Raw genomic sequence first — 17,357 nt, 5'->3', positions numbered from 1 at the left:
GAATTTGGAAAGCATTTTCTTTTAACAGCTTACTTTCCATTATTAAAATGGATGTGGTGGCTCAGTGGCTAAGATGCTGAGCTTGTCGATCAGAAAGGTCGGCGGTTCGAATCCCTAGCGCCGTGTAACGGAGTGAGCTCCCGTTACTCATCCCAGCTTCTTCCAACCTAGCAGTTCGAAAGCATGTAAAATTGCAAATAGAAAAATAGTAACTATCTTTGATGGGAAGGTTACAGCTTTCCGAGCGCCTTCAGCATTTAGTCATGCCGGCCATATGACCATGACCTCCGGACAGCGCTGGCTCTTCGGCTTTGAAATGGAGATGAGCACCACCCCCTAGAATCGGGAATGACTACCACATATGTGTGAGGGGAACCTTTACCTTCCATTATTGCTTTGGGAAAGTAGTTTTCCTCCTTGGTTTACATCATTTGAATCTATATTATTTTCCCATGGAAGATTTATTTTTGATTGCTTGGACTAACTACCTTGTGTGATTTGCCCTCTTAAACAATTTTATGTCGCAATCCTGTACTCTGTTCAGGCTGCATTATTGCTTGGATTGCATTGTTTAGGCCCTTGTGGCTAAAATCCTCATAGAGATCTTTTTAGGTTTTTCTGGCTTCATATTCCTGTACGATTAATCAGTTGAAAGTAGCTTTAAATTGGGAAAGCATATCTTATTTCATTTGTGTATTTTTCCTATAGAACACAATCAGAGTGTTCTATATAGGTAGGGAATTATAGCAGCAATCTTGTTTTTTTCCCCTAGAAACAAAGTGGATTGAATTTCTGAGTAAAGGATTCCAGTGCTTCTAGTGAAAGTTAAGACCTGTGTAAAATTCTTAAAAGAGTTTCACCCTGTCTCCTATTTCTACACAGTTGTGTTATGTGTAATCCGTTGCTTTTGTTTTTATTTGAGTGACTTGACGAAAATATCCTTACAAGTCCTCTGTATACTAGAAATACTGAATCTTTGCTAGCTCTCCATTAAGAAAGAAATAAAAATACTAGTTCTTATTTATAGATAGAAATCAGAGAGTTGAAATGTGAGAAAGCCTTGAAAAGTTGGAGGAAGCAGATCATGGCCATTTAAAATACAAGAATTTTTATTCAAATGATTTGAAGAATTTTCTATTCCTTCTTAACTTGGCTTGGAACATCTCATATATTGATACAGTCTTTGCACACATGTACATTTTTCAGGTTATTTCCCAACATAAACCCTTTTTTCTCTTACCATTAAGTTATGCTTTAGCTATCATATATCATAATTTTTTGTGTGTTCAGTTCAGTTTTGATTCTTGACAATTACCTGAACTGGTCCCTGCAGTTTTCTTGGCAAGATGTCTCGGTTTGCCCTTGTTTCTTTCCTAGACCTGAGAGAAAATGACTGGCCTAAGGTGATCCAGTTGGCTTCATGCCTAAGACAGATCTACAACTCATGGTCTTCCAATTTCTAGCCTGATATCTTAACCAACAAACTGGTTCTCTTATAACTTTGGTCGCTCACAAAAATCTTCACTTGAACGGAGGCACGAATGGCCAAAGAGATAATGCCTATAGTTCAATTAAATCATACATACACATATTTTGCCTTTAGTTTGTCCCTTGGTCTGCATTCTGTCAAACTTGCTAATTCCAACATTCTTAATTGTTTTACTTGTAGTAAACTTGTATACTCAGTAGAGTAGAGTATCATTGGTAGTTTCCTATTCAGTACGATTGTTGCTTGTGAGTACAGTTCATGTTTTGATTGTAGAATCTTGGCATTAGTTGTTACATTATTTTACTTGGACTGGAATGGACCTGTTAAGTATTATCTTCTGTGCTAAAGTGTGGCTATTTTTTTTGTCCTTAGATATTCCAATGTCTGTGGGTATAATAGATCCCAGAGCAAATCCAACACAATTGAATACAGTAGAGTTTCTTTGGGATCCTTCAAAGAGAACTTCCGTATTTATTCAGGTAAATCGAGAAGAGTCATGTTTTGTGAGACAGATAGCCATATAAAGATAGATAGATAGATAGATAGATAGATAGATAGATAGATAGATAGATAGATAGATAGATGATAGATAGATAGATAGATGATAGATAGATGATAGATAGATGATAGATAGATAGATTGATTGATTGATTGATTGATTTAGATAGATAGATAGATAGATAGATAGATAGATAACTTACAGCAAGCAAAGTATTGATTGACTTATTCTTGTAAATTTATGTATTTTTTATACGAATAACGTGTTCTTCTATCATGCATATAATGTGACAGCATATCTTTAAGCATACATAGTGAAGGAACATGATAAGATTTGAATAGATATCTTAAAGTATTGATGCTTGGAGTACAAGAGAACAGAACTTAGAAAATACTACAGAGCATGTGTGATTATATGTGATTTGTGTTTTGACTGAAATATTGTAATCTAGTTACCATGTAACCTATATACTGTAGCCCATCACAATAATAAATTCACAATTTCTTGTTTTTCCCACTTTTGGGGTTGGATTTTCTATTATTGTATTTAAACATATGTGTTAAAGTTAGAGATTCTGCTATGCTATTGTTTGTTTAATTAGAATTTGTAGAATATTTATTCTGGAGATACAACTGGGGAAATACAAGTCAAACACAAGCCAAACTTGCTGTAATGCAATGTGTAAACCCAGCCTGTTTATTGACCATCCTTCTTTGCTTTGATGTAATTCTGGACAATGAATGACTAAATATAATTTAGGATTCATAATTACCATGTTTCAATTCAAAACAGCATTGCTTTTATTTTAAGATCAACTTCTTCATCACAAATGATGAAGGTCTCTGGAAATTCTTGGAGCTTCAGTAAATGTTGAGAAGTTCATAAATTAAACAATAATGCTACCCAGCTATCAAAATTGGTAATGTTACCGTTCATTTTATGACGTTTTGAGAGAGGAGCCTATCTACTGTAGTTTAATCCAATCTACAGGACAAATATTAGAAAGGGAGAAGAAAATATCAGACCTTTTCAGAAGGTGTGATACTATATTTAGGTAATTGAGAAATTTAGAACTGATATACACTATATAATATCTGATCTATTACTAATCCTTAAACTCTAAGGAATAATGCATACTCCCTTATCTTTACACCTTGTTGACGTAGGTAATTATTAGAAGCATGGAATCTCAAAGCTATGAATTGCTGAACTTTCCTGCAAGGTTCATACGTGAACTGTGAAATGAATTTATTTCTGAATCAGAAGTTAATACTCATCATGCAAACTAACACTCCTAATAATGTGTCCCCAGAGCAACTCCCTCGATCATATTCCTGAAATTATGCAGTGTTCCTTTTGCTGCTACTTCTGTCTCTTTTTTTCATCTTAGAACTTCTCGTCATAGACGCCTTATGGTTCTCAAGGGTAAAAATAACTAAGGGAAAAGTAAAAAGAGAAGTGTAGATTTCACACACTCACACACAAAAATGCCTTCCAGTGTCCTAAGTGTTTGTGCTTTCTTTGTTTTACACTGTTCACATATCCTTATGTCAAGGAAAACAATGTTTCACTTTCCATTCCAATATAAATGCATACCATTTTTACAAAATAAAGCTTTATACATACTGATTAGAATTATTATTTGTTTAAAAAAGATTAGAAGCTTCTAAACAAAGCAAGAACAAACTAACCCAGTTTATTTTCCTTGAACTTTAAACAGTATTTTCAGTGTTGTGAATTTCGTGTATGCATTCGTTTTCCTTATTTCTTTATCGCGGTTAAAATATTAACTCCGTTCATACATATACAGAGCCAGAATTTTAAACCAATGTGGTTTAATTAATGTGATCTGAACCACACACATATCTTAGCCACAATAATGAATTGGAACATCCCATTAAGCCAGAAACTAAAAATCATCATTATGACTTGGCTTAGAATAATGTTTAAAGTCACTCAGTAAAATAGTAAAATAACTCTCATCTTCCTTTCTCCTGCTTCTTTCTTTTCTTGCTCAATTTCTCTTCTTTTCCCAGTGAAAATAGTGCTCTGTCCAGGATCCAATCATGGCTTCAGAGCATTGTTAGCATTAACTTGGTGCTAGCATTGATAACAATCATCATGTCTGTAAGGCTGAGGAAAGGAAGTACCATATTTTTCTGAGTATAAGACGCATCAAGGTTCTGAAGAGGAAAATTTAAAAAAAAGTTTTTTTCACTCTGCAAACCTCCCCCAAACAGCCTGTTTTTCACAAAAACGGGCCCATTTTTTTTCCACAAAAAGGGCATGAATAGCCCTTAGAAGGTTTGTAGAGTGTTCCTGGGAGGGGTGGGGTGGGGGCCAAAAACGAGCAAAAAATGGGGCAATTTTTTGCCACAAAAAGGGCATGGATAGCCTTTAGGAAGCTTATAGAGTGCTGCTGGGGGCTGGGGGAAGCAAAAAACAGGCTGTTTTTCACTCATTTCTGCCCTCCCCAGCCTCCAGGAGCTCTCTGAAAGCCTCCTATAAGCTATGCATGGCCATTTTGGTGAAGGGGCGGAGTTTCGGGAGGCAAAAAATGCTGTATTCAGTGTATAAGACACACTCAGATTTTCAGCCTCTTTTTTGAGGGAAAAAGGTGCGTCTTATACTCCGAAAAATACGGGGTACATCTCAGTCTTATGTCTTCCAGATCTTTTAAGAGATTATGGAGTTTCAAATTGGATATACCCGATTGAAGTACAGGTAGTCCTCAACATATGACCACAATTGAGTCCAAAATTTCTGTTGCTAAGTGAGGCAATTGTCAAGTGAGTTTTGCCCCATATTACGACCTTTCTTGCCTCAGTTGTTAAGTGAATCACTTCAGTTGTTAAATTAGTAGCACGGTTATTAAATGAATCTGGCTTCCCCATTGACGTTGCTTGTCAGACGTTCACATGACCCCGGAACACTGCAACCATCGTAAATATGAGTCAGTTGCCAAGCATCTGAATTTTGAACATGTGACCATGGGGGGTGCTGAAATGATTGTCAATGTGAAAAAATGTCATAAATTTCTTTTTAGATACCATTGTTAACTTTGAACGGTCACTAAATGAACTGTTGTAAGTCGAGGGCTACCTGTACTTACTTGCTGCATAGTTTGCTAAAAAAATAACTTGGGCTGCGCTTAAGTTTTAGAAGAGAAATAAATGACATGTTTTGATGTACCCCAGGCGTGATTCCTGTTCTCATCCACGGTTGTTCTTCATTCTCTTTGAGGGACGTGCACATATGGTTTCTGCGTAGATGTCAAATATGGTGTATTAAGCACATTTTTTAATTTATTTATTTTTTGGTTAGGTCTAGTATTTTGCCAGGTTAGTTTAAAGAGAGAAGACAACTATTAACACTTTGCAGAAAATGCCTCCCACCCACCCCCATGACTCCTTTATGTCCCTGCGATCTTGGTTTGCTATGCAGATAGAATCTCAGGCTTTGTTAGAACTGACTTGGACATACACCGAAAGTTTAATTATTACTCTGTGTTGTATGAGCAGCACTGTTGCAGTTTGGAGCATATTTTGGCTCTCTTTTACAGGTACATTGCATCAGTACAGAGTTCACTATGAGGAAGCATGGTGGCGAGAAAGGTGTGCCCTTCAGAGTCCAGATTGACACCTTCAAAGAAAACGAAAATGGGGAATACACGGAGCATTTGCATTCTGCCAGTTGCCAGATCAAAGTTTTCAAGGTATTACCTGTGTTTTATCATACATAATGCAAGAACAGGAGCTGGAGAACAGAGATCCTGATTTTCTTAGCATCCTGCTGCTTTAAAAAAAAAACCTTGATCTTAGCATCCTGCTGCTTTAAAAAAAAACTTGTGGGTGTTAAATTATTTCATAAGAAGACAAAACAGAATTGTGGCATTTCTGGTGTACATGTTCTTGTTCGGGCCTTTGGGGTCTTAAATTAAGTTTTTGTTGTGAATAATAAAGATGGCAGGGCTATCTGGTTAGACAGGTAGATCAATTAACTGACTTAGCAATTGTTTTCTTCTGTTGCCCTCAATCTTGGATAGAAATATTTTTGTCCAGTTCATCGCTCACCATCATATGCCCAAAGTATGTATGTTTCTATTTACCAATCATTGCTTTAAGAGCAATTGTTTATTTTGCCCAACAGTGATTGATTACTTATTCTTGTAGTCCATGGTCCTGTTAATGATTATTTCCACATCCATAATTTAAAGATGTCTTATCTTTTTTCTTCTACCCACTCATATGTCCATTTTTCTCTCATGTATATTTTAAATGGAAATATCATTGCCTTAACTGTTCTGATATTTCTTCTCATAGAAATATTCTTACCTTTCATGAACATTTTTTTTAGTTTTTCATTGCTTCCGTCCCTACTCCCAATGAGATTAATCTTCTTTATTCTGTAGAACACTGTCCATCCTAGTTGTTGAGGCCAAGGAAACAAAACTACTGCCTTTCCTTCTTTGCTGTCAACTGTGAGTTCTCTAAACTTGCTGACTGACATTATCTTTTCTTTAATATTTATTATTAGCTCAAGTTTTTCACTAAATATATATGTGAACAATATGCCCCCCTTTTCTCACTCTCTTCCCTATTCTGATCTGCTGTTTTTCTAAATTCAATTATTACAGTAACCTCTTGTTTTTGTCATTCAACTTGGTGTTCTAGCACCCCTTTATCCTTAATATAGCCCACTATTCTAACATGATTTAATGTTCAAATACTTTTCTGTAGTTTAAAGTTAAGCAAAGGGGAAACTTTGTTAAATTATCCTGCTTTCTCTATTGTCCACTTTATGTTGGCTATCTGATCTCATATCCTTCTGTCTTTTCTTAAACCTGCCTATTCATTTGGCATTTCTTTCTTTATATATGGCTCCATTCTTCATTAGAAGATCTTAATCAAAACTTACTTACGTTACTGTTGCTAAAGTTACAACACTGAAGAGTAACTTTGCTTAAATTACCATTTGATGTTGGAAAGATTTCAGATTTATCACAGATTGCCAAAGTGTGCTCATTTGGTTTTAATTAATTCTCTGACTTTGAATTGGAAAGCCTCTGTTAAGATTTAATGAAGGATTTTAAAATTAGGCTGAATAATTTCTTATATGAAATGTGCTTTTGGTATTTTTTTTAATCTGTTGGTTTTCTAATTTATTTCTTCTTCTCTTTTATATCCTTTTATGTATGTTAATAAAACTAGTACATTTATCCTATCCAGATAATCCTGTATTTGCAAGTTCTTCTACTTTTACAACTTTCCCATTCTAAATATCTTTTAATAGTACAGGTAACCCTTCACTTATGTCATTTAATAACTGTTCAAAGTTACAATGTTACGACATCCTAATAGGGGATGACTTTAATGCCCGTCTGGGAGCTCAAGTCCCTCCAGCGATAGAGGCACTCTACCCCCAAGAAACCCTCCAGGCCATAGGCCATCTGATTTCAGCCAGACATTCTAAGGACGAATTAACAAATTTTGCTGGCATCCAGTTAGCCCTTCTAGCAGCCCAACACAACAAGATAATTCTTAATGGGAGTACCCTAGGTGATCTGGCTGGCGAATTTACTTTTAGTTCCTTACGTGGGAGTAGTGTTATTGATTTTGTACTGGTATCTCGACCCTTAAGAGAGGCAGTCCGTGCTTTTTATGTGGATTGCCTTACGCAGAGTGACCACTACCCCCTGGTTACAACCATTGAGCCTCAGATATTAGACCCCTATGTGGCCTCGTACACAAGGAGGATCAAATGGTCTCCCAATATTGAAAAAAAGTTTCACTCCTTTTTATCATCTCCGGAGTGTCTCAACTTGTACAATCAGGTACTAACAAGCAGTGGCTCGGAGATAGTCTTGGCCTTTGAATCACTAATTAACAGTGTCCAAAGGGAGCTTGGAGCCGTCTGTGGGCCGAGTGGTCTATATCAATCACGAAGTAATACTTGGTTTGACAAAGACTGCTTGATGCTTAGGAACCAGATTAAACGGGTTTACCTGCTCTACCGCAACCGTGGGGTCCAACGCCTGCCAGAGGACTACTACCGCCTGAAGCGGGAGTACAAAGGATTAATTGCTAAGAAAAAGAAAGCTAAAGAGAGAGAGAAGTGGGATTTACTTCTCTCTATCCAGCAGAAGGACACCCGATTATTTTGGCAAATTGCTGCCAGCTCTTTGACGGGCCATCGGGATCTCTCTCTATACTGCATCTCTAACAGAGACTGGGAAAACCATTTCTTGGCAATTTACCAGGCGTCAGCAAGTTCAACCGTGCCTGACCCACAGCTGTCTCCTGTAGCCCCTGACTGGCAACCTGTGACCCATGCTGAGATCACCGAGTTTATCTCCGAACTTAAGTCAGACAAAGCTCCTGGCCCTGATGCTATTCCCCCTGATCTGCTAAAATCCAACCCTGAATGGTGGATTCCTCTTTTGGCAAGACTCTTTACATATATTAATCCCTCTGGCAGAGTACCTTCCTCCTGGAGCTTAGCAATTATTGTGCCAGTTTTTAAATGAGGAAATAGAAACAACCCAGCTGACTATCGCCCCATAAGCCTGCTCTCCATTATTGGGAAACTGTATGCCAAATACCTCCATCGCAGACTCCTCACTTGGGTTGAGGAATCCAATATCATTGGTGCTGAACAAATTGGGTTTAAAGCGGGCTGTGCCACACTAGATCACTGCTTTGCCCTAGCGCACCTGGTCGACAAATATACCACTATACCAGGTGGCAAACTCTTCACTGCTTTCATCGACCTAAAGTCAGCATTTGACTCAGTCCCTAGGGGTTTGTTGTGGTCAAAACTGCTTAAAAGTTCCATTGACAGACGTTTGCTGTTCTTAATTAGGTCCTTGTACAATCAGACCTCCAGCCAGGTCAGGTGTGGTCTGCAGGGAGAACTTTCTAATCCTATCCCGATTAAGAATGGAGTAAGGCAGGGATGTGTTCTGGCTCCTTTTCTATTTAATATATTTTTATCTGACCTGGCTGGTTACATCGGACATATTGAGTCCCACGCCCCGAAGCTGACAACTACAAAGATCCCACTTCTTCTTTACGCTGATGATGCGGTTCTCCTTTCATTGTCAAGGCCAGGACTGAAAAGATTACTTTCTGCATTTGGGTCTTACTGTGCTGAAAACCATTTGGCTATTAACTATGATAAATCAAAAGTACTAGTGTTTACTAGAGCCCGGAAATTGTATAACTGGGATATCAGTGGCAATGCTGTTAAGCAGGTTTTCCATTTTAAACATCTAGGTATTCAATTTCAGAACACTGGTACCTGGACTAGACAATGAACCCAGGTGCTGAACTCGGCCTCCTGTAGTCACCAGCAGATTTTAAGATTCTTTTATACCCAGGGTAGCCAGTTCATTCCTTCTGCCCTACGTATTTACAAAGAAGCCAAAACACTGGCCCAAACTCTTTATGGCATTCCCATATGGATACGGGGCTTCAAGGACTGCATTGAAAGAACCCAGGCTGCTTTCCTTAGAAAACTTCTGGGTCTTCCCCCTTGTGTTGGTTTTGCCCCGATATACCTGGAACTAGGCATTCAATTGGTGGAATGTATGGCCTGGATAAACACCTTTAAATGGTGGTTTTGGGTGCTCTTTCTGGCAGTTCCTGGCAGCTACCTCTCACTGGTGTTCACGGACCCCCATATTTCTCGCTGGGAGAAAGAGCTGCTGAAGAAACTTCATCTGCTAGGTTTCACGGAGGATGCCTTGGGAAACTACGACCTCAAGGATGCCCAATTTAGGATAGTCCAATGGCTCGTGGACATTGATTTACAATATCTACGAGCCAGAGCCAGTAAAACTTGCTCCCCCCTGACTCTCAACCAAGTTAACAACTATGGATTGAGGATGGCTTCCTATTTTTATACCCTAGCCATTCCCAAGTATAGAAGAGCTTTTTCCCTAGCTCGCTTCAACGTCTTGCCCTCAGCACTTCTGGATGGTTGTTACAAGAGGCTCCCGATTAATAAGCGGCTGTGCCCTTGTGACAGAGCTGAGGTTGAGACAGCGGAGCATGTCCTTCTATTTTGCCCTATGTATAGCGCGGACAGATCTAGGCTACTGTCTCTTCCTGAAATTGTCCCTTCTGGTCCTGATGGCTGTGATTTGTTTGTGCATTGCCTTGGGGATGTCTCCTCGTACATCACCTCTCAGGTTTCCAGGTTTTTTTTGAGAGCTGTGAGCATTAGAGGAGAGAGCTGTAGCCTCCCTTAGTTGGGCTCTTGGTGACTGGCTGCTGTGTCTCTTTTGTACTGTTCGTGTTTTGGTCTGTGACTGTAAATAAAGTATTATTATTATGTTATGACATCTCAGAACGTCCCATAAAGCGCTTCTGACCACCTTAATCTTATTATGCTTTACTTATTATGCTTTAATATTGCTTTGACAGTTTCAATTTTCTTTTGATCTGTGGTTTTAACGTTCCATGTTCCTATTGCACGTGTCCTTGTAAAAAGTAGTCCTTTCAGTATGATAGCACCATCAGTGACCAGAGATCCTTGTGCTTTTGATTGGATCCCATCACCCCATTTCAGGTCTCCTTGAGAAAATTCCGCGTTCTTCTTCAGTAACTCAAGCAGTGCTTTTCAATGTGATGCTCTTATCACATGACAACCAAATTTACAAATGTTTCAGTTATCCCAAAGGCATTTTTTTTTCAGGAAGCAATTGGACTTTCTGTTTTTTCTTTGAAGACGTTTCGCTTCTTACCCAAGAAGCTTCTTCAGCTCTGGAGAGATGAGAAGCGAAATGTCTTCAAAGAAAGAACAGAAAGTCCAGTTGCCTCTTGAAAAAAAATGCCTTTGGGACAACCATGACCTGGATGACTGGGAATCTCCATAGATGTGTTACAATTGTGTCCACACAGTTTCATGGCAACAATATAGAAAGGATTTGCCTTCTTCTAATTTTTGGAATTCCTTCTTTTAAATGGCACTTTCCTCAGGACTGCTCTTACTCTCATTGTGGATACCTTCACATTTACTTTTACCTTTTCAACTTTATCATCAAGGGAAGCCATACCAGCAGTTTCCATTCTAATCAGCATCACTCTTACAATTGCTGAAATTACTGAATCTTCCTATCCACTCTTATCAGCAATAGTGAAGCAGTATGAATCAGCCTAAGTGCTTATGAGTGGGAAGCTAGGATTCTAATTCTAGTTTTCAGATGTAAATGTAATGAGATACAAGTCTGAATTATATGTGTGTGTGCAGTATTGGATTACATCCTACAATAGAACTTGGCATTCTTAATTTGGTAAGAATCGTAAAATGGGGGCATGTGATGGTTTCAATCTAATTCAGAACACAGGTTTTGTGTGCTAAATCACATTAGGCAGTGGGGAAGTCACACTTGTTGTATATCTGAGGCAGTTTTATACAAAAATTCAAGAGCAAAAGATTTCGTAAAGTGGTAAGTGATCTCCCACCTTCACCACTTTTATTCCATCACCAATTGTCAAGACATTTTTTAAAATTAGAAATTAGTGTATACCTGATGGAAGAAAATTTCCAGTGGGCAAAGGATTTGTATTCTTTTGCTCTGAAAACAACATCCCATTAGTCTCTGTGCATCTGGGGCATGCCTGGTGAAGCAAATTGTTCCTCTGTGGTCACTTTTAGTTTAACTTGATGATCTTGCAGATAGTACCCACACTTCTTGGGATGTAAAAAAAAAAGACTCCTTGTGCATAATCTTGTACAAGGTGAGCACTTCTGTTATAACTATTCAAACAGATTCTACAATGCTTGCATAGATAAACATCTACAGTACAGGACTTCAGAAAGTGCAGGGAGGCAGCGGAACTGGTTTTTCATGTTTGCATTAATTTTCAGAGTGAACTTTTTACACCCATTAGAGGAAGTGCATGTTACCATCTCTTCTGGACAGTGCTATATCCTTGTGGGGATTAATGGGAAAAAAATTATATTAAACATACACGTCAGTTTTCTTATATCTATGCCATTGAAATACTTGTTTAACTCAGAACAGAGTTCACAGCCTTTTTCCGCATGAGAGAGGGGAAAAAACAAAGCAGCAATTTCTGCAGCAGAACCTACCTGTATAATATACACAAGCTGCCCAGAGTTGCCTTATAGGGGAAATGGGCAGCATAAAAATAAAATAATTAAATAAAATAAATAAAAAATAAAGAACAGCTTTGTTAGCCTCTTCTAGATGAAAACATCCTGACTAGTTTCTGAATAACTTAATAGGCACTTGGGTAGAATTCTACCATGGCAAAGACCCAAAATTATATAGCCAGTCCTGCCACTTCTTCCCTGGCTTTATACTTTGGAGTAAGTTATAAACTTGATTTACACAGTGGCTGAACCAATATCAAATAAACCACATGATGGTTTATCCAACAATATGAATCTAACTTTTGTCAGCGCTGATTGTGAGATGAAAATAGGATCTTGAATAAACCTGGGAGGGCATTACTTGGCTTGGCTTTCTACTGCCTCTCAAATACAGCAGTTTATTTTTATTTATTTATTTAACATATGGCATGGAGTATTTGTGTATGGGAGGGAGGGAGAGAATGATATGTGAACAATACAATATAGGATATAATATATTATAATAAAATCATAAATTAAGTATGGACTACATGATAATGCACCCTGGCCAATCTTCTGTTTTAACAGAGTAGCTAAAGTCTACACACACAGCAAGCAAACTGAATATTGCAACCCTCATGGTCAAAGGCCACAAAGGCAGCAATGCAGCAGTTAATGGCAGAGGAATCACAACTCCTTATTACTGCCAAGTGTCATAGTGTATTTATATATTCTGTTTGTGCATCACAAATGGACACTGTGATGTCCTCAACCAGAGGGAAAACATCATCTTTTCCTATATCTTACACATTAGTTTAATAAACATGTTTAATTTCCAGCCCAAAGGAGCAGATAGAAAACAAAAGACCGACAGAGAAAAAATGGAAAAGCGAACTCCTCATGAGAAGGAAAAATACCAACCTTCATATGAAACAACAATACTTACAGAGGTAAAAGATGAAATCTGTGAACAAAACACTTCGGCTAGGATTCAAGAAAGAGGGTTGTTCATATGCTAACAGTGCTGTATTACTAATCAAATACTAATTTAGATCAAATGCTGGTAGTGCTATAAATCAGGCTTTCCCAGTTTAATGCCCTTAGACACTGTTGAATTACAACACCCTTACACAGTAAGCATAGTTATTTATTTTGAAGATAAGATGTTTGGAAAGGATGAAAGCTCAGTTAAATTAGAATTTGAGGGCTGTAGTAAAGAGATACCAGTGTTATGCAGCAAATAAAAGAATGCTAATGACCGAAAACTAATAATGTCTCTCTAGGACTCAAGCTTGGCTCCTAGTGATTTTACAGATGTATCCATATGGCTCTCTTCGCAGTCATACACATTAATCTGTCATTGTCACTTTCTGGAATTATTATTTTTTAAAACTTCCCTAGTCTAGCCAAAAGCCCTGGGATTTGGGATTTCCTGGGATCTTCCATTCAAGTATTAAGCAAATCTGATTGTGTTTACCATTCCAGGATCAAGTAGTTGTTTCAACACAGATAAGCAGCTGAGGAGTATGCTCTTTCACACAGAGAAGGTTATTGTGCCATGCTATTAATATCTCCCCAGGCCTGTTAATATGTATATTCTATAGATGCATGACAAACAATGAAATAATCCCTAGAGTGGGCTATTCAGTCTTTGTGTGCTCCATGTTGTTTTCAAGTAAAATTGCTGGCAGCCATTCCTTCTATGTTAGTACATCATTGCATCAGATTCCCAAATTGTAAATCACTGGTGCAACTGTTGTATTCATAAATAGCAAAAGGTGTTAACCTGAGTCACAATTGGATTAAAATCAATACCTTTTGCATAAGAAGAATACAAGCACAATCATCGTTACTTCATCCCTTCCAACTAGCATGAGGATTGGTGCAAAAAGATGCTTTTTCGAAATACTCTAGTATACCAATTTTATGAAAATAAACATTTTTTCATAGTTTCTGTTGAGAAGCAATCTAAAAGCAACATGGAGCATGCAAAGACTGCATAGCCAACTTTAGGGATTCCTTTTGAAAAAACTCAGTTGTACCTTTAACCTCAAAATAAGCTTTGTTTGCTGTAGCATTTCCGAAAGGAAAGCTTTAAATTAGAGCTTGTGCTGCTAGCTTAGAATGAACAAAATGATTCGAATAAATGTATACCGTATTTTTCGGAGTATAAGACGCACCTTTTTTCCTCAAAAAAGAGGCTGAAAATCGGTGCATCTTATACATCGAATACAGCATTTTTTGCCTCTCAAAGCCCCGCCCCTTCACCAAAATGGCTGTGCATACCCATATAGATGCTTTCAGAGAGCTCCTGGGGAATGGGGAGGGTAGAAATGAGCAAAAAATGGACCATCCTCTCCCCAGTCCTTTCCCCCCCAGCACTCTATAAGCCTCCATAAGGCTATGCATGCAATTTTTTGGACAAAAAACGGGGCTGTTTTCATGAAAAATGGGCTGGTTTTTGCTCATTTTTGGCCCATCCTCAAGGAGCACTCTGCAACCACCCCCCCCAAGGCTATTCATGCCTTTTGGGGGGGGGCATTTTTGGGAGGTTTGCAGAGTGCAAAAACTTTTTTTTTCTTTTGGAAAGCTCTTTAACTGATTGATCAAGTGCTGTGCCAGCAGAAACAAAGTCTTAAGTGCTGCAGATTGTCAGCAATGTTCTTCTCCAGCACATGGATAAGTACACCTGAAAACATCTACCTACCTACCTACTCTCTCTCTACCTGCCTACTGTATTTCTCTCTCTTTCTCTATCTATCTATCTATCTATCTATCTATCTATCTATCTATCTATCTATCTATCTATCTATCTTCCTACCTACTCCCTCTCTCTCCCTAACTACCTACTGTATTTCTCTCTCTCTCTCTCTATTTCTCTCTCTATCCTTCTACCTAACTACCTACACTCTCTCTCCCTACCTACCTACTGTATTTCTTTATCTCTCTCTATCTACCTACCTACTTTTTTTAAAATTTGCCTCTTCAAAACTTTGGTGCATCTTATACTCCGAAAAATACGGTACTTTTCCTCAGATAAATTGGATGTGCTTTTTTTTTCCTTTATCAAGAGCTGGAAAAGTGAAAAGCCATAGAAGTAAAGGGAGGGAATGCAGATTGCATTCATATTTATCACTAGGAAATCTGTTACAGAAACATTGTGGAACATTAGAAGGGTATATATTTTTTCTTCCAGTGCTCTCCATGGCCTGAAATCACATATGTCAACAATGTGCCATCACCTGGTTTTAGCAGCTCTCACAGCAGTTTCTCTATCAGTGAAGGGTAACTATATGCCTTTTGCCTGTATATTTTTTTTCAAAGGCCTCTCTATTTATTGGTTTCTTTACCTTAAGGTTTAGCAATTTTTTGAGGCCCTGGTCATCTTCTCTTGCCTTTGCATTAGTACACCCCTTCCTTCCCCCCCCCCAAAAAAAAGCATGGGGCAAAAAGAGTGAATGTTCAAGAGAATGGATATTTTTCACTTAGAAAAAACCTGTTTATGGGAAGGTGTATTAGCTTGCAGGGATAGAGGTACTGCTGAAACTAACCTCATTATTAAAATTCTTTTCCCAGATGTCTCTCAGGCAGCCTGACTTATATAAATCAGATAGAAAATGAGGAGGATATTAATCTTGAGCAGCAGCAGCAAACGCAAAAGAGCTTTTTACTCTGTCTTTATATAAAAATAGAAGAAAGGAAAGTGGTTGCTCTTTCCACTTTTGAGCAAAAGTCTAGCTTTCTTTGTTGGCTGGAGGTTTTTGAGCCAAGATATAATGGTTATTCAGGGAATCTTTCAGCTTCATATTTCCCACATCCAGCAGGGAGTTGGACTAAATAGCCTGAAAATCTACTTCAAAACCAAAACACACAAAAAATTGTTACATTTGCACGACCTTTAATGATTTTGTAGGCTACCCTTACCTTCCATCTTAAGAATTGTCATTAAGATTAATTCTGATAAAAGCTTGAACCTCAGTGAAGCTTAAGGGAAAGGCCATGGAAAGGTCATGTTTTTTAGTTCTTTTTAACTATGATTCTGTTAAACTCTCGTCAATCTTTTTGGCAGGATATGGGATATTTAAATAAGATGCCAAGAAGAGAAAAGCAAAATTCAGGTGCCTTTTCTGTTTTGTTTTTCTAAAACTAGGAACGGGTCTCCAAACCACCAACCTGAACCTCCAGCTCCAATTGCAGATGTACGTTTTAATTCACATTTCCCGCTTCTTTCTCTTCTCTACCCCACTGCTGACTACAGGTGGGCTTGGGATGGTCTGATCTAGCTGACCAAAGGGTTCTTTTCCCTGAATTATCTCTTCCTGATGCAAAATGCTGCAACGTGATTCACAGTGAGTCTTGCCATCAAGGTGGACAAATGATTAGCCCGAGGTTACCATGGAGCCCGCCCGCCATTCCTACATGGGTAGAGCCAAAATGTGGGAAGATTTAAGGGGAAAATTGACGCCTTAAATTGTGCAGATGCTCATGGCACCTATTTTGCCTCTTTAAACTCCTAAACCTCCTTCCTGGAATAGGTCCTGCCTCCATCCATTTTTGGAGGGCTACCCTCAACCTGCTATTCAAACTGGCCAATAGAAGTTGCAAATTGGTATTACTCCAAGGCTTCACACGTAACAAAAACACTGCAGATTTAGTTGGAGGCTTCACGTTATATTTGGAGATGCTGGGAGAAAATTGTATATGAAGTCCCAGTTTCAAAATTTAAATGTTGTAATAGTTATCTACAGTAGTTCTGTAATCAATCTGCATTCTTCTTGTAGAGAAGCAATTGAGTCTCTTTTCCTCCCCCCCCTCCCCCTCCAGAACCTCTTGCCAACATCCACACCTCAGGAAGCTCAGCAGTGGCTGCACCGGAATCGCTTCTCAGCTTTCTCACGGCTTTTCACAAACTTCTCAGGTAAAACCAACACTTTTTTTTCCTTTCTCTTTGATAACCAGGAGAGGCTTTCTGAATTTGCATCCTTTTATTTCCCTGCCACCTTCTCTTAACCCTCTCCCTTCGTGACTTGTCCCCTCTGAATTCCTTTCTATACCTCTTCAGGCTAATGCATTTGAATAGTTCTCTACCTTGAGGATTATCCCACCTTTCCTGTCCAAATGACACAAGAGCACCATTTTGTATCTGCTTTTGGTTATGGCAGTTCAAATGAACTGCATGGTCTGGGCAGATAATGCTGCTTAAATGATTGGAGGGAGAAGGCTTAAATGAAACCTTATAATCCCCACCACTTAGCCTGCTCAGATTTA

The 17,357-nt window shown here is 38.4% G+C and overlaps 1 protein-coding gene across 1 annotated transcript in view; it reads left to right on the top strand.

Annotated features, from left to right (window-relative positions):
- TFCP2 (transcription factor CP2) overlaps nt 1-17,357 on the top strand; it is a 49,338-nt gene that overhangs the window by 20,800 nt on the left and 11,181 nt on the right. The window contains exons 6-11 of the mRNA XM_081936261.1: nt 1,862-1,968; nt 5,551-5,703; nt 12,929-13,039; nt 15,286-15,374; nt 16,240-16,288; nt 16,914-17,007. Of these exons, the coding sequence (XP_081792387.1) occupies nt 1,862-1,968; nt 5,551-5,703; nt 12,929-13,039; nt 15,286-15,374; nt 16,240-16,288; nt 16,914-17,007 (603 nt within the window). The remainder of the gene's footprint in view (nt 1-1,861; nt 1,969-5,550; nt 5,704-12,928; nt 13,040-15,285; nt 15,375-16,239; nt 16,289-16,913; nt 17,008-17,357) is intronic.

Source organism: Natrix helvetica (genome assembly GCF_964273705.1).
Source record: "Natrix helvetica genome assembly, chromosome: 1".
NCBI lineage: Eukaryota > Metazoa > Chordata > Lepidosauria > Squamata > Natricidae > Natrix > Natrix helvetica.
This window is presented reverse-complemented; position numbering and strand designations above follow the sequence as displayed.